At 40.0% G+C, this 23,600-nt stretch overlaps 1 protein-coding gene across 19 annotated transcripts in view; it reads right to left on the bottom strand.

Moving 5' to 3' along the window:
• The window catches only part of LOC109405099 (unconventional myosin-XVIIIa), a 1,227,991-nt gene that overhangs the window by 291,734 nt on the left and 912,657 nt on the right, over positions 1 to 23,600 (bottom strand). For 18 of the 19 annotated variants that reach the window (XR_009999527.1, XR_009999528.1, XM_062861168.1 and 15 more), the window contains one exon: positions 4,497 to 4,682. The exons of the other annotated variant lie outside the window; for it this stretch is intronic. Coding sequence is in view for 16 of the 18 variants with exons in the window: in XM_062861168.1 (XP_062717152.1) it covers positions 4,497 to 4,682 (186 nt within the window). In the remaining 2 variants the exon portion in view is untranslated. The remainder of the gene's footprint in view (positions 1 to 4,496; positions 4,683 to 23,600) is intronic. 19 annotated transcript variants of the gene reach the window in all.

Below are 23,600 nucleotides of genomic sequence, written 5' to 3'. Positions count from 1 at the left end.
CAATATCTCCTAAAAATCCCCAATGTTACCTAAAAATCCCCGACTTCTCCTGAAATTTCCAATTTAATGCTTAGATTTCCCAAAAGCATCATTTCCCATGAAGACCCTCATGATTCCTAAGTTTCCTTTAACATCCTCAATATCTCCTAAAAATCCCCAATGTTCCCTAAAAATCCCCGACTTCACCTAAAATGTCCAATTTAATGCTTAGATTTCCCATAAGCATCACTTCCCATGAAGACCCTCATGATTGCCATGTTTCCTTTAACATCCTCAATATCTCCTAAAAATCCCCAATGTTCCCTTAAAATCCCCGACTTCTCCTAAAATGTCCAATTCAATGCTTAGGCTTCACAAAGGCGTCATTTCCCATGAAGACCCTCATGATTCCCATGTTTCCTTTAACATCCTCAATATCTCCTAAAAATGCCCAATGTTCCCTAAAAATCCCCGACTTCTCCTAAAATTTCCAATTTAATGCTTAGATTTCCCAAAAGCATCATTTCCCATGAAGACCCTCATGACACCTAAGTTTCCTTTAACATCCTCAATATCTCCTAAAAATCCCCAATGTTCAATAAAAATCCCCGACTTCTGCTAAAATGTCCAATTTAATACTTAGGCTTCACAAAGGCGTCATTTCCCATGAAGACCCTCATGATTCCAAAGTTTCATTTAACATCCTCAATATTTCCTAAAAATCCTCATCGTTCTCTAAAAATCCCCAATGTTCCCTAAAAATCCCCGACTTCTCCTAAAATGTCCAATTTAATGCTTCGATTTCGCAAAAGCATCATTTCCCATGAAGACCCTCATGATTCCCATGTGAGCTTTAACATCCTCAATGTCTCCTAAAAATTCCCAATGTTCCCTAAAAATCTCCGACTTCTCCTAAAATGTCCAACTTAATGCTAAGACTTCACAAAAGCATCATTTCCCATGAAGACCCTCATGATTACAGTCCGGATTCGCTGGTTGGGTCACGACTGCGCCCCGATTAGCGAATCGTGTTCGTTCGTTGGGGCAACTGACAACTGATCAAAATGCTCTAGACACACGCAAGTGATGAGAAATACGTCACGGAACACTCACATACTTGCGTAAACGTTCTGTATACAGGAGCTGTGATGCGGCGGCGGTCAGACGTCAAACTCGTTTTGACATCTATTTTGACATTGACAGTGCTTTTTAGTTGGGTTTTGCCCCAACCAGTGAACATTCAACCATCGAGACAGCCCATCTAACGAGCTCTCAACGAACGAATCGTCACTGTACAAAGTTTCCATTAACATCCTCAATATCTACTAAAAATCCTCATCGTTCTTTAAAAATCCGCAACGTTCCCTAAAAATTCAATGCTTAGACTTCACAAAGGCGTCATTTCCGATGAAGACTCTCATGATTCCTAAGTTTCCTTTAACATCCTCAATATCTACTAAAAATCCCCATTGTTCCCTAAAAATCCCCAATGTTTCCTAAGAATCCCCAACTTCTCCTAAAATGTCCAACTTAATGCTTAGACTTCACAAAGGCGTCATTTCCCATGAAGACCCTCATGATTCCTAAGTTTCCTTTAACATCCTCAATATCTCCTAAAAATCCCCAATGTTCTCTAGAAACCAACAACTTCTTCTAAAATGATTAATTTATTTCCCAGATTTCTTATGAGCATTATTAACCTTGAAATTCCGCAAATTTTTGCTGCATGTTTATCAGCTGAGCTGAGAAACAGGCTCTGTTCCATTGGGGATGTTATACCAGTAATAAGAAGAAGAATAACGCTACACATAATACATTTAGTACATTTGAAAATGTATTTAATAAGTGCATTCTCTAGTGCATGCTCTAAATTCCCGCACGCATAGACCTCCCCATCTGAACAGCACCGCAGCAGAGCTACGAGTGCGAAGGATTTAAAGGGATGCTCTTGTAAATACACTTTTGTCAGCGCTTTCGCTCCGTCCAAAACAAGTGTATAGTGCGCGTCAAACTGAATATGGCACAGAAGCCACACTCCGCCTCGAAATCTTCCACAGGCGGGGATACAACGCGACAAAGAGCGAACTCATTCTCTGTTCGCGACGGCAGCACCAGCAGCTGCCGTCGTCCTCATACCGTAGAGCAACATCACACGAACGCACGAACGGATGGGGTGATGACCATTAGCCTGGTACACGGTTTATGTGGGAAAATACAAAAAATGGAAAAACTCTAACTCCTGTATACTTTTTAAGTTCCACTTTGGTCCCGTATCAACTGTGCAAAATTTCAGATCGATTGGAAAAACTATATTTTAGCGCCCGCCATTCTTAGTTTTTCATACGATTTACTATGGGGGCATTTTACTTCTGCAAAAAAAAATCGCTAGGAGTCACCCCTAGATCCCTAAATATAAGTCAATGAATGATTTCTGTAGAAAACTTCACGAGGAATCAAACCTCCGAAGACCGCAAACCGATGCGACGTTCGTGGAAAAACTTATTAAGCCTCACCCGATCGATAAAATTACAAGATTTTATTATTTATTGTTATTCCTTACATGTTAAACAGCGTTGGCATGCCAATCAGTTTTCAGTCAATAACTTTTTCCACATGCCTTAGATCGCTTTGCAGTCTTAGAAGGGTGGGTTCCTCGTAAAATTTCCAACAGAAATCATTCATCGATTTATTTTTAGGGGTTAAGGGACAACTTGTGGCGATTTTTCTTTGAAAAAGTGATTTTCCCCATAGTAAATCGTATGAAAACTTAAAATGGCTGGCTCTAAAATATAGTTTCTCCGATCGAGCTGAAATTTTGCACAGTTGATGTTGGACCAAAATAGAATTCAAAAAGTGTACAGGAGTAAAATGTCTTTTGGTGTCCCACGCTAATGACCATTATTTTGGCATGGTGTTGATGCAATTTAGAGCGATATTTTCAAAATAATTTTCTAGCTAATCTACAAAAGATAGAGTTTTGCTGTCAAAGAAACATTTTTAGAAAAAAAGTTCGTGCGTGTTTTGTAGAAGAACTTTTTTAACAGAAGTTTTGTTTTCATATTAAAATCATCAAAAATGTCTGAAAAAGAGCTGTTTTTTTCGACATGTTTTGCAATGTTTTGAAAATTTAAGCCTTTTAGACTAATTTTACAAAGTTCACGTCCAAGAGGCTAAGATAGTAGAAGTCATTAGCTTTCAATTCGAGCGTTGACATTTATGGTACGACTGATAGTTTAGTAGATAGAGGGTTTCAAAGATGAGCTAAATTAAAAAAAATTAAAATGTGATTAACTCACTTAGCAGTGATTTCCGACCCCATGTTCCTTGGGCACTTTTTCATAACTCATGGAGAACTATCTACCCTAAAAATATCTGCACTCCGGAAACAAACACCCTGTATATTGATGTGTGCATTCGAAATGCAAATATCAAATGCGGGAGCACCAAATGCGGTAAGATTTTCTAACAAGTAACCCGATGTCAGTGGGAGCTTTTGAATCCTAGGTTGGCGGTGGTTTTGATTATGGTTGCTAAGTTACCTTTGGTATCACTGTTTTACCGCGGTTGGAGCGCATTTGGGCACCGTTTGCATCTTGAACGCACACAGCAATACATACAGCCATTCCATAGAAAAACGATATAGTGCATCTCCGATTGTCGTGAAACTTGGTGGGCTTGTAGTTCTTCGGAAATAATTAGACCCGTATTTTTTTATTTCGTCATTAGGGTGACCAATTTTCATATAGGGTGGTCCAAAAAATTAAGGTTTTCCAAAACTAAAAATTTTCAAAAAATCGTAACTTTTGAACCAGTTGACCGATTTTAAACTTAAACTTAAACTTAAGGTCAAATTTTCTCATACAAGACACTTTTTTTTAAATTTGATTATATTTTGATTCCTTATAATATTATGGATACCAAAACCAAATTGCAAATTCAAGCAATTTTAGAGTAGCTAGTACTAAAATATATGACTCTCTATATTCAAAAAATCATATCTCAAAAACAAAACAACATACATTTCTAATTTTTTGATATGTTACGCCAAATTTCCTGAATTTTCTGCCTAAAATATAAAACAAGGGTACCTCTTCGATCTCGAGACCATGAAAACGTGAAAAACTAATATATTTGCATATGTTATAGTACTTTTTACATTTTAGCCTCTTTATCGTATTTTTCCTGAACACTACTATTCAATAGCTTTCAAACAAAAAAAAAAGAAGTTTAAAATCGGTCAAATAGTTCAAAAGTTACGTTTTTTTGAAAAAATTTAGTTTTGAAAAACCTTAATTTTTTGGACCACCCTATATGAAAATTGGTCACCCGAATGACGAAATAAAAAAATACGGGTCTAATTATTTCCGAAGAACTACAAGCCCACCAAGTTTCACGACAATCGGAGATGCACTATATCGTTTTTCTATAGAATGGCTGTATATAGATTCTACAAAGTGAATCGTATTCTTGGAATAAAATATTTTGAATAATTTCAATGTTTAATTAGGTGTAGTTACCTGAACTTGCGCTGCCATTTCATCAATATCTTCTTCTTGTTCTTTGCATCGACGCTGAAGTTCCATCTTTTGACGCTTTAAATGTGCTATTTCTTCCTCTGTGACGCCATCGAAAGTCATTTCTGCTAACTCTTGCTGCAACATGCTATATTTTTCATCTTTCAGTTCAAGTTCAAGCCGAACATCCTATAAAGAAATAATGATCAATCTAAACAATACTCATTTCTAGAAAATGAGACTCAAAAATTTCCAGCATATTTTTTTTTAATCGGGATAAAATAATATTGAAGCAGTTCTTGTTTCTGCTCGACTCCAATGTGACAAAAATGTTCCACCTCAAAACTTAGCTATAGGGAAGTGGGGCCATCTCGGCAGGGCTTCTATTTTAGGTACTTTTCCGCTATAGGGTAAATGATGATGGTTTGACCAGTCCGAAAACAGATCATGGTTGGACCAGTTTAGAAAAAAGCTGATTTAATCAACATTTTCTCAAAAATTGAAACTCAAATCTCACCAGCATAGAATAATAACTCATCCTTTTTAAAAACCACATTGACTTTCGTTCGTATATCTTCAAATGTATCAATTTTTTAAAGATTTTGGGATTGTCCTTTTGAAGCTCCATTGGAGAACCAAAATCACCCAATTTCATGCATCCCCATTAGAAACCTACTAATTAGAATTGTAGAATATTTATATTGTACTAGTGAGAAAATATATAAACTACATGATGGCATATAAGAAAATCATCATTTTCTTATTAAAAACCAGGTAAATAACTAAATTAGATGATGGTTGGTCCACCATCCAATTTTGGTTGGACCTATGTTACCATGTTGGTTGCTAGGTCAGAATCAGTTTGTTTATAGTTCTTTTGCGCGCGAACTGACAGTCATCGAAAATTTCAACGCAACTTTCATTTAAGTAAATTATTTGCTGAAGTTGAGAAGTTTGTACTCGCTATCCGACAATTCACTAGCATCAGGAAGCCATCTGGGGATCCTTGTGATCGAGCCCCATCCGTCCAGACTACTGAAGCTCGGAAAATTATAACATCGGAGTCATCCCAAAGGTTGGTCGTTTTACAACCGATTTTCATTCATTGTGTCCTAATGCGTGCGTCTTATTTAAGATCCAGATTCCATGCGTTAAGCGGTCACCGGCATAACAGCTCATTACGAAAGCATTTAGACAAATATTCGGATGATGTTTCCCTCAGCAACAGTTAATCCAAGGGTAATCCAAATTGCATAAAAAAATCACCGCAATACATCCTTATGAATAAGTGAACGACCCACAAAATTTTGTATAATTTTGAAAACATATTGATTAAAACTATCGACAAAGATGCATTTCATAGATACATCAGCCAATTGGACCAACCATTATCATTTCGTTGGTCCAACCAAAATCAGCACTGGTCCAACCATCAATCCTTGTTTCAAATAAAACGATTTAGTTAATGTATTTTCAAATAAATCTGCATTTTCTAGTACTATTTGGACACTAGAAATGTTGATCTTTTCACCAAGCATAATTTGAACATATTCATTTATTGTTTTCATAGTAGAACTGCGACGTAAAACTTCACAAAGTGTAGGGATCACCCAAATTGGTCCAATCATCATCATTTACCCTAACTCAGTCAATATTAAACAAATTGACTTAATTTGTAGTTGCGGTGAGATACGTATAGTATCTAGCCGTGTACAAAAAGCCGTGTTCAAGTCAATTGATTTTAAATTGACTTATTATTATAAGCTTTATCAACACCTAAACTACAGACTGGGTGAAAAAAGTTGTAAGTCCAACTTTGGCAAGGCATGTTTCGGCCGTTTTTAAACGGATTTCAAATCTTATTTAGCAATGAAACCGGACAGATTTCAAGAACAAGTCGTCCATTTTGAAGATGTCAAAATAGATACGTCTACCGAAAGTTATTGAACAAAAGGCATTTCCCAGTTTTTTTTTTCTTCTGGAGAGCGCATGTTTTGCACATTTCGATCAGTAAAATGAAATTTAAAGCGATGACATATGGGTTTTTCAACTCTAAATCATGCGTACAGTCGGACTGAACATGTTTATACCAAATGAGTGATTCTTCAGTACAAACGTACTAACTACAAAAATACCCTATTTTTATAAAATAAAGAATAAATCAAAATTAAAAGCGATGACATATAGCTTTTTTATCTGTTGTATGTTTATAGGATTGATGAACACTAAAAATTTGATCATTACACTATTATTTTGTTTTACCCAAATAACTACGAAAATACCGTATTTTTTAAGTAAAACAGTGAACAAAACTAAACTTTAAACGATGACATGTAGTTATTCTACCCTTGAATTGTTCGTAGCAGTTTAAAGGGCTTACTTGAAGAATAATAGTGATGTTTTCATTACACTCAAATTTTGTTTTACTCAAAAAACTTCACCATGTCTAATAAAACCTACATGTAAAAATGATAAAAAAAGAATGCACATCCATTTTACATTGTTTTAGTAATAATCTGCGTTGAGAAATATTTGGTTTTTGAGGAATAACGTGATTTCTGATAAGATTGGTAAAATTGCTCAAAAATTGCGAATGACAGAAAAAATGATCCACCTAGCAATTAAATCTGAAATTTCAAACTTTCACCAAATAAGTTTCACTTCTTGGTGTAGCTATTGTAATGTTTTCGACTTATGAAATTTATTTTGACATGAGTTTTATCAATTTTAGAACGATATGGGGCGAGTTTATTTTTCATGGTTAGTATAACACTAGTTTACAGCATTTTTGAACTCGGTAAGCTGATGATCATTTTAGGTGTAGTATGTATCATGTCCTGAGTTCGAAAACGCGAAGGAAAAAAAAATACAGTAGAGCGGAAATTTTTTCGATTTTCCATACAAGGTTGATGATTTAAAATCGATTTTTGTTCTATTTTTAGACAATTCACACATCTCATTCTTCGTAATCAATGCTCCGATTTGGCAGATTTTTTTTACTGTAACTCGCCTACATATGATTTGTCAAATAAACGTTAAGAAAGAATTTTAAAATTGTTTTTTTTTTTCTCATTGAAAAAAAAATACATTTCTTCGTATATTTTTGGAAATTTTGCTAAAATTTAAGGAAATCGTCCCCAAAACTTGCCAATATTTTGAGTTCCATCAATCTGACGCAAAACCTGCATTATTGAGCTTTTAATTTATGGAAAAAGGTTTAAATTTGGTTGAACAAAACGCAAGATATTTGAATTTTAGTAAATTCCACATTTTAAAAAGTTGTATAACTCGATATTGAGCTAAACCTCGAAAACTGTTCTACCTAAAATTTTTTGATGCATGGTTTCGAAATCAGCACTAAATTGTGCTTCAAAAACTTTGGTCGTTGACAGAAGTTCACGACTTTCGTTTTATTTTGTAAACCAGTGTAATAGGTAAAATTTTCCCTAAACTTGTAACGGTTTGTAGTACCCCCCTCAGCAGGTTATTGAGAGTATGTCGCAGTATAGTGTAGTTTTCGTCTGTTTGTAATAAATTCAGGAAAGTGTTTGTGTTGTGTGTTTCATCCTTCAACATTAGCCACCAGATGACACTGCTTTTCCTGAATTATGGACGTAAACGTGGGTAGCGAAAGAAGGCCATTAGGATCTTGGAGATCCTCAATTGACCTAAGAAACGGCCATTTGCCCAAGTGATCGACACTAGTGAAGTCCGTTGTACTTATAGTGTCTAATGTGTGCCTATAGTGTGTGTGGTGGATTCCAAGGGCATAGGTAATCTAGAATCTAGATGATTCCATGAACCATATAATACCTGGAATTCCCCCTCCCTTTCACACAGAACCCCGTAGTTATACTGTGGTTTTACCACTACCAAAGAGGTGAGCCCTAATCCCAAAATGGGTCACTTTCCGCCGTGGCTACATCCGGCGAAGGCTTGGGCAGATGATGAACACACACACACCCTGGCCGAGGACGTGGAATGCCATCACCGAAGGGATACAAGGAACGTGCGTAGCATCGTTAGAACGAAAACGGAATGCGGGAAATGGAAGGTGGACCCATCGGCTCATCCCGAATGTATCTGAGTGGGTGAACAGGGAGCATGGAGAAGTGAACTTTCATCTGACGCAGTTCCTGTCCGGGCACGGTTGCTTCCGGAAATATCTGCATCGGTTTGGTCACGCACCTTCGTCTCTCTGTCCAGAGTGCGGAAACGAAGAAGAGACACCAGAGCACGTCGTCTTCGAATGTCCCAGATTCGACTAAGCGCGTAGGGATATGCCTGGTATGACTGCTGACAATGTCGTCAGCGAAATGTGCCGCGAAGAAGAGAAATGGATCGCTTTCGACTGTGTAGTAAGGCGAATACTGTCCGAGCTGCAAAGGAATTGGCGTGAAGACCAGAAGATCTCGGACCGCGATCAGAGTAGGCTTGATCCACGGTCGGGGACAAGACCGAGTAGACCGTGGCGTAGTACTGGTTTGTGGTCGTCGGGGCGCCGGTGATCCGGAAGCCAACCTCCAACCGGAATCGCTGGGTCGATCTCGGCACCTGACTGGTCGTGATTGAAATGCGCGTTCGGGAGAACTTCCGTCGCCGGGGATTTTCTCCGTCGGAGTGGGCTAGTTCCACCGCCGATGACTAGACCGAGTAGGCCGTGAAAAGCACCGGAGAACCGCCGTTGGGGCGCCTCTGAACCGGAAGCCAGTCTCCAACCGGAATCTCAGGACCGACCTTCACGCCGACCCGGGAAGATCGGTTTGGAAGAACTTCCATCGCCGCGGAACTCTTCGTCGGAGTAGGATGAGACCACCGCCGGGGGATATCCGAGTAGCGAGCGACCGTGGTGAACTGCTAGTTTTTTTACTAACAGGAGCCGAAGTAAGTCGCTGAAACCTTCTGGCAAAACTGCTGCTTGTTGCATTTCGATCGAGCAACTGCAACCTTATCGTTAGTGAGGCTGCAGTTCCGTTGTTGCCAATTGATCTGCCTCATCCACCGCTGGAAATTCTGCTTGCTGTTCAACGTGAGTGTGAACGACAGACCGACGACTCGTCGCATGCCGCTGATGAAGCAGTTCCTGATTTCAACAAGATTGACTACAATGCTCTTCTGGATTATTTTACTGCTTTTGACTGGAACTGTTTGTACACTTGTCGAAACGTCGATGAAATGGCGGAGAATTTCTGTTCTGTAGTTCAACGATGGTTGCGAACACACGTTCCTATCCGAAGACGACCGTTCACGCCGGCTTGGAGTACCCCATTACTCCGGAAACTAAAACGTGAGAAAAATGCTTGCCAACGTAAACATCGTACTCAAAAATCGTTTGGAAGTAAGCTTAATTTTCAGCGTGCTAGCAATACGTATCGCAGTCTGAATACAGCATTGTACAAGGCTCACGTTATGAGAGTGCAAACTAATCTTCGGCAAAATCCAAAAAGCTTTTGGAAGTTCGTCAACAGCAAAAGGAAGGATCCAACTATTCCTAGGAATGTGGTGTACGATGATGTGGAAGCGTGTTCATCTGCGGAGTGTTGCGAACTGTTCGCTAAGTTCTTTGCTTCTGTTTTCGACCAATCTCCTGCTTCTGAAAGTCACGCTGAGTCTGCCTCCTCAGGTGTTCCGCTGGACTCCATTAGTCTGACTCCTTTCATAGTTACTCCTGTTATGGTTGTCGCTGGCGCAAAAAAGTTAAAGAGCTCGCTGTCTGCAGGCCCCGATGGCATCCCATCAGTATTGCTGTGTCGTTGTGTAGCTGTTCTGGCCGAGCCGCTTTCCGTCATTTTCACTAGGTCCCTCAATGACGGCGTATTTCCGGAGATCTGGAAGCAGTCCTTTATGTTCCCCGTTTTCAAGAAAGGCGATAGAAGAAATGTCAGGAATTACCGGGGAATAACCAGCTTGTCAGCCGTATCGAAGCTCTTCGAAATCATCGTCAGTGAAGTTTTCCTTAGTAAGTCAAAACACTACATTTCAACTGATCAGCATGGATTTATGCCTGGAAGATCTGTCGCTACGAATTTACTCATCTTCACCAACACCTGCTTAACTGCTATGAAGGACCACGCTCAGGTTGATGTTATATACACTGATTTGAAGGCGGCCTTTGACAGAATTGATCACAACATTCTACTGGCCAAGCTGACTCGTTTGGGAGCATCCAACAAGCTTGTATCGTGGCTCGCCTCTTATCTGACCGGGAGACAACTTCGTGTTAAAATTGATTCCTGCGTGTCGTCGACATTCTGCAACGCTTCGGGTGTTCCACAAGGAAGTAATCTGGGCCCTTTGCTGTTTGTTTTGTTCTTCAACGATGTCGCTTCGAAATTAGGCGTAAACTGCAGGCTCATCTATGCTGATGATCTTAAAATTTATTTGGTAATTCGATCGTTAGAAGACTGTCATCGCCTGCAAAATTTTATCGACCAGTTTGTTGAGTGGTGCCACCTGAATAAATTAATTGTCAGCATTCCGAAGTGCTCCGTTATGACATTCCATCGTTTGAAACATCCGTTTCGGTTTGATTACCATATCAATGGAACCATTCTTCAACGGGTGGAAGAAGTGGTGGATTTAGGAGTGACACTGGATCCAAAATTGACGTTCAACAAGCACTATTCATCGATAATAGCTAAGGCTAATCGTCAGTTGGGCTTCATTGCAAAAATCGCCAAGGACTTCACTGATCCTCACTGCTTGAAGTCATTGTACTGTGCGCTGGTACGACCGATTCTCGAAACCGCATCTGTTGTTTGGACGCCAAATGATGTTACTTGGACTTTGAGAATTGTACGAGTTCAGCGAAGATTCATCCGATTGGCTCTACGACATTTACCTTGGCGTGATCCACTTAACCTTCCAGCATATCCAGCTAGATGCAGACTGCTTAGCATAGACACCCTTGCGAAAAGGCGGAAAATACAACAAGCGATGTTTGTTGCTAAACTGCTGAGGAATGACATCGATTCACCTCGTTTGCTGTCAATGCTTGATATTCGTGCCCCACAACGACGGCTATAATGAACCGATGACATCAATGGTTAGAACGTTCACGTTGGTAGAGAGCTTTTTTGACTTTGGAGAGACATTAGTGCGTTTCAAAAATAAGATAAGTCGTTTGTCTGTTTTATAATTTGTTCTTGTATTAATATTAGGATTTTTATTCATTAAGACTTTGTAGCCAGATGGATTATAACAAATAAATAAATAAATAAATAAAAAGTGCGGTCTGTTTTGGCTCGAAGAAGTTATAAAAATCGCAGAGAAAGTGGCTATTATAATTCTCGAGTGGTTGGTGCATGGAATTATCAAGTGCCAAGAATTGCATTTTTGCGTTAAGTACGGTGAATAGCTGTGAAAATTAAATATTTTATTAGTTTTTAACTCCCAGTGATAGTCTGTGAACTACACGGAACCGCCAAACTACCCAAAATTGAGTTCTTTTGACGCAATCCCATAGTTCGGCCCAATAAGCCAAATTTGAGTAAATCGATTAAACTCACACTAGGTAAATTGCCTTCACCTCCAGCAAAAACATTTACCTAAGAGTAGGTAAATTCAACCCAAGACCCCCCTCATTCAACCCAAATTTGAGTAAACCTGCATTTACCCAAAATTGGCTTATTGGGCTCAAGGACCCCCGTTGGGTAGATGCATCTCTGTTTGTTTTTGACAACATCGGTGAGGGAAAGAGGGAAAACAACCTAATTTTGGGTAACTAGTTTATTCGATATACTCAGCTTTGAGTAAAATCGACCCAAAAATTAGGTAGTTTGATTTCTCCGTGTAGGGAGAAAACAATAAAGATCTCAGTGACTGAAAATGTGAGATCAATTTTCGCATAGAGATTGTCTGGCATGCAAGCAAAGAATATAAATAGAAAGAATGCCCTCTCTTGCTTTTTTTATGTAAACGTCAAGCGACAACACAAGTGGCGCTCTCTAAGCGCATCGAGGTGGAAGCTCTCTGTAACAATGTTCGTGATTTGTCATAAGAGAAGGTAGTGTGCGTATGTTTTGGTATCCGCATACATTCAGTAACGTACACTACCGCATGAAGGTTGAACTTTCATCCGTAGATAGCGCTGCGTTAGTGTCCCCCGAGCATCAGCGGAGTGGGCATTCTTGATATTATAATTCTTTGATGCAAGTTATTACCCGTTACAAGAAAATAGAGAGCGAAAAAGGTGCAAAATCGCTAATAGGCCTCCGCTGGTATGTTTAATCGTTATGGTGTCTTCTACAATAAGTGCGCGAATTGGCCAAGAAATACTGCGCCGAAAACACAGAAATGATTTTCCTTACAGGCGGAGATGTATGGGCGCCTGCGCGTACAAATTTTCGCGCAACGCATAATAAGTTCCTCATCAGCATAGAAGGGACGAAAATAAAAAAACGGTGCTACGTGCTGAATATTTGTGTGGTGTTAACTTGTTTTTTTTTGCATTCGCGTTTGACATCCAAAATCTACTGCACTTGTGACTTCATATGTGTTCAACAAATCACCAGAGCACAAATCCATAGCAAACGGTATTATTTGAGTGCAGTAAAATCCTCTTCATTTTGTTTGCAAATTGTTGAGTGATTATTATATGTGCTATTATTGTGATTATATATGTGTTATTATTAATTACGGTAGGGGAGACTGGGGGTAAATGCTCCTACTACATTAAAAAAATATCGTTATTTGTGGAGCGGACCTGGTGTGATGGTTAAAGCACGTGACTATCACGCCGAGGACCTGGGATCGAATCACACTCCCGACAAACTCACTTCAATTGATTTCTTCCTTCGGAAGGGATGTACAGCGTGGGTCCCGAGATGAACTAGCCTAGGGCTAAAAATCTCATTAAATCGTTATTTCTTTTTAATTATGTGTGTGTGTTTCATACATTTTTATTTATACCTATTTATTTAATTTAAACCATATATTTTTAAACTATCCGTTTGATGTGTTTTTGAACTTTTTCTTGTCTTTATTTTTTTGGACTGTTGTTTTTTCTCTTTTCTCTTTTTTGTGTTGTTTTGTGTTTGTTTTTTTTTCTTTTTAGTGTTGATAAGCAATAGAAGACCAAAGCATACATAGGGCTACAGTGACTCTATGAACCTACAAGAATGCTGGCATTATTGTAAAGATCATAGATCACTACGTAAGAATCTTAGAATTATGTAGAGTAAAAGAGAACGATAAAACCTTTTTAAGCTTGACCATACTACAAATTCTGTTGATGCAATAAAGGGAAAGAAAATCAACAAATTTTTGGTCCTAGGTAAGATCAAAATGCAAAATACAAATAATATAAGATTCATTCAAGAAAATCTGCATCACGCAAAGGGAGCAACAGCTATACTTTGCAAAATATTTTTTGAGAGCAAACTGGATATAGCACTTATCCAGGAGCCATGGACAAACAATGGTAGGATATGTGGAATAACCACAAATTCTTCTAAGTTAATTTATAGTAAAGGGCAGTATCCACCGCGAGCTGCGATTCTCGTAAATGGAAGAGTAAATTCAATTCCAATTACACAATTTATAACCCGTGACATAGTTGCAATCATGGTTGAGGTATAGCGCATTTGGTTCACCATTGGACTATCGCACTAGTTTTCACGAGTGCGAAAACGCTAATAAAAGTGCGCGATTGCATCAAATCAACTGGGTGTCTTCAGAGCTCTTGTTCACCATAGATTGAAGAAATAGTGCGCCGAAGACATCAACCTGATTTGATGCAAACGCGCACTTTTATTTACGTTTTCAATAGAGGTAATAAACTATAGAGGAAGAATGTCGCTGGCGTCGCTGCCGAAACATCTCTTGCTGGCGGAGATAGGCCGGGCTATAAGTGTCAAAGCGAAAAAGTATGCAGTTTGACAGATAGATACCCGACATGTTTGCGAGCGAGAACAAAGGGAACAGCAGCGACATTCGTCCTCTATAGTTTATTAACTCTATTACGTTTTCGCACTTATGAAGTCGCAGTTCGCAGTCCAGTGGTGAACTAAATGCGGTATACCCACGATGTCAGCAAAATGCTCTATTTGCATGACAACAGTTATAGATAGTAGAGTAAACATAGATCCGTGTTGATGAATCCGTTGTATCCAAACGAACTGTCAAAATCTGTATCCAAACGAGCATGACGTCACGATTTGGACAACATCAATGGAGCGCATGACGTCATATTCAACCGTCGCACTCTTGAAAATTACTATTTACACGCTTGAAACATTTTAGTCAGCGGTGTCCGCGGATCTATGTTTACTCTACTATCTATAACAACAGTCGACTCACACAACTTACGAACGGCCGCCGTCAAATATCAGGATTGCCAACTTTCCGGCGACTGCTGTCATACTTCTTTGTCGCCGAATCTGGCGCTGGGTCGTCGGCGCGGAAACCCAAAGGTGGGAATATTATGCGGAAATTATTGCGCAGTTCCCACCCAACTGGACCCCTTTCGCAGTTAGTATAAGTGCGGGATCGTGAATAAAACTGCGATTTTGCATCGAATCGTTTCGGTGTCTTCTGCGCACTTATTCAGCACTTTGTAATGCATAAGTGCGCAGAAGACACCGACACGATTCGATGCAAAATCGCAGTTTTATTCACGATCCCGCAGTTATACTAACTGCGAAAGGGGTCCAGTGGGGTGGGAAATGCGCAATAAAAAAAATGGATCCCGGTGCGGATATAACGCGCAGTGGGATATCCCCGCGTAGAGGAAAACGTGCACAGTATGCAGTATGAGTTCGATATAGGGAATCGCGCCACTTGGGCGGTGGCTTCTATATTCGTCTGTTTTCCACTATAACTCAGTCAAATTTGAACCAATTGACACAACTTTTGGATTGTGGTGAGATAGGTATAGTATCTACCTGTGTGCAACATTTCAAGTCAATTGTTTCAAAATTGAATTGAAATATAGTGGAAAACAGACAAATATAGAAGCTACCGCCCAAGTGGCGCGATACCCTACTTCGCGAAGATTGATTGTGTTTGTGCTGCTGTCAACATGTCGGACTCGATCTGGATTTAGGGTTCCAGATTCCGAAACTTATATCGCACACACCTTTGCAGCGTTTGCAGCTGTTTCCGTAGCAGGATAGCATCGTGTATCGTTCATATAGTGTACTGGTCATGTTTCTGGCAAAGTTTATTAAAGCCAACAGGATTCGTCAGTTAGATTGTTTTGGAAAGTCTTTCAGTTCTCTGCAATGTCACATTTTCTTATCAGCTTCGTAGGGATTTGTCGTCAATAATACAAAAGAAACAAACCTTCTCAACGCACATCATTTTAGTAGTCAAAAGCTTTTGAATCATTCAATATGTTCGGCTACTTCCGCCCCCAACCTCCTCCATTACATTGAATAATAATATGTAGTGCACATATCCGGGAAGAAGTTAGCTCATGCGACGAATTAATGTGACTCTCTATTTGCTCTCTACAGAACAAAACTGTGAATCGCATAGACTCGCATACTAGTCGAATGACTCCCAATATACATCAGCTCGGTCAAATGCGCATTTTTCCTGTGCATTTCAGGTAGGAAATAATTACAAGTACAACCAGGTCTCATTGTGTCAAAATTGAATCCGAATAAATTTTTGAATTGAGGCCTTTGTGCAACTTTTTAAATTTTATTTTTCATTGTTTTTTTTTTTTTCTTTAACTCGAATATATTTGTTGAATTCAAAGTAAATTACTTCGAGTTTAGCGACGACTTCACCAGCCTCGGTCGTCTATTGCTGAAGATTGACGGAGTTGTTCAACTTTCTATTGAGAATAATTTTACTACCATTTAGTTTTGGATACTAACACGCTGTATATTTAGATCATTTTCTCATTCCATAGTTCGGTAAGTTGGCAATTCGGTTAGGTCAAAGTGAAAATTCGGTTCTGTATAAAAACTGTTGGCCTGCCCTGAGGAGGAGGTCTCATGCCGGGATATTTTACAGAGTGGGCGGTCCTTTCTTGAAAGGTGGCACGTAAGCCGTCGGCTTAATTGAACGGAACGGAACGTTACAAATATATCAGGCCAAACATGTCTAAAGGTCCTATCTGCAGAAGAGAGGCTCTCTTTGGTTTCCCTTTCTTTCGTTAATATCTCAGCTTTTCGTTTGAATTAAGATTATCTCCTTGCATAGAACGATGGTCAAATCAATCGTCTTTTGATTTGTACTGCAAAAGTAGTTGAAAAGTTTACCATTACATTACAATAATTGAAAGAGAAAGTGAATAAAGAGAGCCTCTCAAATGCAGATAGGACCTATTGAAATGTTCGGCCTGATATCAGCCGTGTATCAACCGATTCGAGTTCTCTTCGCACCAAATGAACGCCACAACATCCTAGTAAATCGCCCAGAAATTTTATTTCGATTGGACATTTGGTTACAGAGATATCTTTCGAAGAGTAGATCCTAAGTACAACTAAACTTTTTGAGATTTTTGACCAAGTGTATAATAATAAATATCTCAGCCGTCTGTCAACCGATTTCGGTTCTTCTGGCATCAAATAAAAGCTACAACATTCTAGTAGAATCCGATACAATTTTACTAGGATTGGACATTTGGTTACAGAGATATCTTTCAAAGAGTACTTGAATTGGAGTAATACAGGTTAACTTTTCGAGAGATTTTTGACCAAGTGTATCATAATAAATATCTCAGTCGTCTGTCAACCGATTTGGGTTCTCATAGCACCAAATGATAGCTACAATATCCTTGTAAAAGGCCCTCAAATTTTATTTTGAACCAACATTTGGTTACTGAGATATCTTTCGAAGAGTATTTCAAAAATTCCTTTTTTATTATTATATTCGATTGTTGTCTTGCATGAGCTTTTAACCAGTCTATGGGAAATTATTTTTCAATAAATAATGCTGACCTCATATAAAGTGTATACTAGCAGGCTATTGTTTTCAACAAAATTATAAATAACAAGTAACAAATAAACAGGAACAATGAGAACTAACAATATGATAAATGAAAGCATTGAATTTATATATTGTGGTAAAAATGCAAGAACCGGACAGCCAAAATAACTAGCTTATACCAGAACTGGTTAACATTGTGGATATATCATTTTTGTCCTTTTTACACCATAACCATGAATACCAAGTACTTCAGAGCTAATTTGTTTGATTGATTAAGAGATATTAGACAAAGTGTATCTCACTGATTTTCTTATCCATCTGTTAATCGATTCAAGATCTTTTGACAGTTAACAAAAGATACAATATTCCAGAATATGTAAGCTATTTTTTAAACATTTCATTCAAGATTTCAGGAGGTGTCTGGCATTTCTGGTAGTTTAGTCCATGATCCATGATGCTATTTTGGAATCCAATCTACTAGATGCCAATTCTTCAATATTTTCTTGAAATTTTCAGAAAACAAATATGTTAAATACAAATAATACATCAATAAATTTAATAAGTGTAAGAAGGGATTGTTCACCATAGGTAGATTAAATCGAGTTTTTAATGTTAGATTTAATACAAGTGTAATAAGGGGCTGTCCATAAACCACGTGGTCAGGAGGGGGGGGGGGTCGGCCTATGAGCATTTTGTATGGACGAATAAAAAATTTTGTATGGACAAATGACCACGCGGGGGGGTGGTTGAGAAGTCCCAAAAAAATGACCACGTGATTTATGGACAGCCCCTAAGAGGTGACTATTGCTTATGAAATATGGCCAATACTTTTTAACAAATTATTCCATGGCATTGTGGGCATGGCTTTTGGCATGCATATTAGTTTTTGCATTCCTCCAATCGGGTTTTTAAATAAGGAAAAATGTATTAGTTTTTTGGTTTTATACGAAAGAGCACCTTTTCCTGAACCACTATGATTTTTTTCAGATTTTTTGAACTTTATTTTGGTACCTAAAATCAATTTCAAATACATTTTTCGAAATCACCTTTTGACAGTTGAGCAACTGCTTGACAGCTCCACCCAGTACAAAATGCGACGAGGGGTGATTCGACAAATCGCTCCCATACAAACTTCTAACTGATTTTTAAATAGGCTCCCGAGCACCAAAATTCATGAAAATTTGGATTTCGGCTCAGTTTGGCATGCAGATTCAGAATATGTAATTATCTCAACACCGCTAAAGAAGCCAATTCTCATTTGTTGCCTATTTTGTGTGAGAAATGTGGTATTTTCGTAGTATTTTGAGTAAAAAACATATGAGTTTAATGGAAAATCACTGTTTTTCCTCAAGTAAGTCCAGCTACAAAAAATCGGGACCTGAAATCTGCATGCTTTTGATTTAGGGGCCATCCATAAACCACGTGGTCGCTAAGGCGGGAGGGGGGGGGGGTCTGCGGAAAGACCACGAAAAGCCACGGAGGGGGTGGGGGGGTTGTCCCCAAACCACGTGGTTTTTTTATTTGGTGTTTTATTTTTCCTGTCTGATCCAAAAGCATAAAATCAATTTTTATTCAACTGACTATGCTGATTATTCCTGTCCACAGCACGAAAAATTATGTTGTCCATCTAGAGTCCGTACGAACAAACCATCTGTATCTTAGAAAAAAAAATAACATAGGGAAAGGTCGAGCTTTGATAATAAAGACGTTTAGTGCCCTTTAGCCTTCCGTCGCGCTGTTGGCTACCACAGCTAATGCAGAGTATTAAAAGCGAGATTTTTTCAACGTGTTGTACAAAATATAGGTTGATGAGAAAATTCAAAGAAACTATTTCTTTTATTTTGAATACTTTTCCGCTTTTTTTCTCATGAATATTGAAAATTGCATGTTTACAAGGTCAGGTACAAGTTCCAGTTTGCCTAAAATTCTATGTCACATAATTCTCTTCTAGCAGAAACAAATTAATATGATTTGAATTCAGGAAAGGAAAAGTTCAAGTGATTTTATTGACGATAAACACAATTCAACAATTATGATACCAATGAACATCACCTTCGCCAGCTAACGTGACTGATCGCCAAATCAGACTAAACCTTAACAGATCATTTATTTTTACATGTTCTGCTAATGTTGGAATGAATTCATCTACTCTCCCGTTTACATTATTCAAAAGCTGCCTCCATTTTCTAAGCTTGTGAGGTTGCATCCAGAAAGGCGAAAATTCCGTCTCCAAAGGGTTAACACAAATTTTATTCTTTGGCCGCAGGAATTTGTCGTTTCTCTCTTAAAACTAGTGTTTTTTGAACACTTTCACCATTAATAATTGAAGTGCATTGCATTCTTTGTTTGCATTGCATAAATACATATGTGTATTTTGTGTGGCAAGCACAATGATACACTGTGCTGTTATTGTGTTGTGGTTATTTTTTATGTGTTTTGAAAAAAAAAATCCCATATAAAAAACCACGTGGTGGGGGGGGGGGCTTCAGCCTGAAATCACGCAGGACCACGGTGGGGGAGGGGGGGGGGGTCTAAAATTCCGGAAAAAATGACCACGTGGTTTATGGACAGCCCCTTATGGACAATTTTGTGTAAAAAAAATGTAATATTTTTAGGACTTTTTTGGATGAAACAAAATGTTAGTGTAATGTAAACATCGAAACCTTATCAAACGTACATCCAGTACATTCAAACAGAAAATTTAGTTTTTGTCCCTAAATTTTACCACATGTTATTGCTTTAAATTTTGGTTCATTGATTATGTTGAATTGCTATTAAGAAAATGAATTGCTACCTTGTTTTATACCACGTAACCCTGAAATTAAAACAAAAGATCATCATAACGGTAAAATTAACTAACATCCCACGAAGAGAAAGCCACTTTGGCCTTGAATGATTGTATTTCATTGTATCTCGTTTATATAACTTCTATGTACTAGCTTAATCTATCATGTAGGACTAAATCACTAATACTTGTATCATGTGCCCTATAAAAGTAAGCCACCATTCCCGTAGTAAAGTCAGTTCTTGTGAAACCTACCACCTGTGCGTACCGAACGGATCTAGTGTCAGTCCGAAAATTCGCCAGTGAACCCCACGCGTGTGTTGGTCCCTAGTGCAGTGTATACAGTCCACTCTAAACTTTGAAGGTCGGCCCGCGGAGTTCGAGCGAAGTGAACTCGGGTTCGGAAAACATTACTCCATTGAACAAAGTGGTCCTTCGAGCCGGAACCGTTGGACAAGTGACCGCTATAAAGTGCAAAGAAACCAGGCCAACACCGCAGCGTCAGTGTATAATCGACCCACCACGTGGCCGAAAATTCATACGCATGCTATTTGCGCATCGGTAGTGTGGGAAGCGTGGCTCTAAGCGAGTGAAGAAAGAAGAGAGCGGGAAGAGAGCGCGCGTCGCGAGAGTCACTCTGCCGCAGAACCAAGTGCGCATGTGTTTGAAACAACCACGCTGTCCGTGGAAGCGTGATCGGTTTTTGCGTAGAGGGGAAGTGCACGCGCAGCGAAGAAACGTTTTTTGGTACCCAGCGCGCTGGTTGAGTGTGTGTCGAACTGCATCAACCACGCGTTCGCGCAGAACAGAACAGTGAATAAGCGACAACTTTTCGGTGGTAGTAACGTCGTCGGCGTGGCTGAGTGCGTCAGCACCGACTATCGGAGTTCTCACGCGTAGTGGTTATTCTTTCTCGCTTGCAGTGATCAAATTTTCTCGCTAGTTCTGTCGGATGAACTAGCCACCGGTACGATTACGGCAAGAAACTCGGAACCGCTGCGCACCAACGGCATTTGTGAACTTCGAAGTGTCGATCGCGTTGTCACTGATTCGTGTAGTTCTCGTCGGCGTGTGGCTGAATCGTCAGCAGAAAACGTGACGGTAGTGCTTGAGCCGCAGCTATTTCGTTCACGGGTAATCGTATTCAATCGCTGGTTCTGTCGGACGAACCAAAAATCCGGACGGTTATCAGAAGAAACCCGGTGATACTGCGTGCTGCAATCGTTGAACAAAAGTGTTAGTGGACTCAGTGAATGTGACTCAGTGAAAGATCGAGAGAACGTTGTGTTGGTGTGACGACCGTCAGCACCGACATTGCAGTGAGTACCAACCGCAGTAATTTCCCCGCTTGCAATTTTCGTCGCCGCTTCGAGAGCGGCCACCCGGAGAATCGCCAACAGCACATCGGCTGCGTAAGTACCCTGCATTTTTTCTATCCCTTGCAAACGACATCGCGTGAGCCCTATCGGTTGGCTCGTCGTTTCCGATAATTTTTCGTCGCTCGCCCCGCTTCGGTAGTGTCGACCCGCGCGTTGACCCGGGAAGGAGCAATTCGTATGTTTTCGTTTTTGTGTCGCCACACGTAAAAAATGCCCCCAAAGAGTGATCTCGAAGCCAACTCCATCTTTTTGAGGGGAACTAAACAGAACTTGTTAGAGCCGTTTGAGCGGTTGAAGAAACTATTTGGTGATGGAGGAGATAAGTTGATCAACTCTATCGATGCGTGGTCGGAGAGAATAGAGCAAATTGCACAAGACTATCGTTGTGTGGTTTGCGAATTGGAATCGGTTCACGGTGATGTTCCGTACAAGACGGAAAGGTTAGACTTTGAAGAATCGTACTGTAAAATGCGTGCCATCGCTCTAAAGTTACAGAAAGGTGACTCTACTCCCCCACCTCCGCAAACTCCGCGAACCGTAACAAACATTCGGTACCCTGAGTTAAGTCTACCGCGCTTCAGCGGGCGGCTAGAAGACTGGTGCGTTTTTCGCGATGCTTTTGATTCCGCTATCGGTTGCCGTACAGAGATCAGTGACTATGAGAAGGTTCAATAACTAAAGGGTCTCGTTCAGGGTGACGCATCGCGGATAAGGAATTCCGTTCCGGTCAGTCAGGATGGATATCGCAATGCATGAAGAGCACTAAAATTACGGTACGAGAATAAGCGTCATCTGGTTCGTTGCCACATCCAAGCTTTGTTTGATACCCCGGCGATGAGAAGGGCAGAGGAATTACTAAATCTTATCGATCGTTTCGAGCAGCATTTGTCAGTGTTGAAACGGTTAGGACGCTAGCTTGGAGCTCTCTGTTAGTTTTCCAGTTGTCCATTCGCCTTCATCCAAACACTTTGAGGGAGTGAGAAAACAATTGCGTCCGTCTCGATTCCGACAATGTAGCAGCCATTCTGGGAGGTACATCTGAAAGCGATGATGAGGATTAAGAGGATTTGCCGTCGTACGTGTCGATGGTGAACTATTTGCAAAACTATGCAAGGGTGCTGCAGTCTGTAGGCCCATTTAGAGATAGAGATGTGAAGTCCAAACCAGTAAGGTCTGCGGTTTATGTTAGTTCGCCACCTGTCTCGTCATGTTTCAAATCTACTCAGAATTGTGTGAAGTGCCACCAAGATCATTTCCTGTATCAGTGCCCGTATTTCAACAAGCTCTCCGAGAACCAAAGGTTGGACTTTGCAAAAAAACCTCAAGCTCTGCTTGAACTGCCTCCGAAAGGTTGACCACTTCGGTAAAGCTTGTCCGTGGAAAACCTGTAATCGATGTTCCAAGAAGCACCATACCTTGCTTCATGGAGCGAACTTTGCACTACCAACTTCGCCTGGCAGTCCACCCTCTCGACCAGTTGTCATGGTGGCGCAGCCGTCTAGTCCGCCACAAGCACCGAAGGCACCCAGCCTGCAGGATTCCCGTTCATCTTCGTCGTCAACCCTGTCTGTTCAGTCCCAACCGCCGTTTGCGTACACGGACCTGAACATCACTATGATGACTTGGGATACGGTAAAGATCCCAAACACCGTGATTCTACCAACAGCATTAGTCGAAATCGGGGGAACAAGGGAAGCAAGGCACTGGCCAGGTGTCTGTTAGATTCTGGTTCGCAAAGCAATTTCATGACGACTACGTTATGCCAGCAGCTGCAACTTTCTCGAACTATTGCTCTTAGTCCCGTGGTGATTTCCGGCATCGGTCAGGCAACCATCAAGTTGAATCAGATGGTCTCCGCGAAGTTATCGTCTCTCACATCCGCCTTCCCCGTCGAACCGCAGTTCCTGGTTTTGCCGTCCCTCGCCGTCAAGCTACCAGTTACTACTATCAGCATTCAAGAATAGCCGATTCCTTCACATGTGAGTTTGGCGGATCCTGCGTTTCGCAAAAGGTTGACATCATTCTGGGTGCGGAATACTTCTTCGACATATTACGGTATGG

The sequence above is a fragment of the Aedes albopictus genome, chromosome 3 (genome assembly GCF_035046485.1).
Source record: "Aedes albopictus strain Foshan chromosome 3, AalbF5, whole genome shotgun sequence".
Taxonomy (NCBI): Eukaryota; Metazoa; Arthropoda; class Insecta; order Diptera; family Culicidae; genus Aedes; species Aedes albopictus.
The sequence above is the reverse complement of the archived record's forward strand: the minus strand, read 5'-3'. Positions and strand labels throughout refer to the sequence as shown.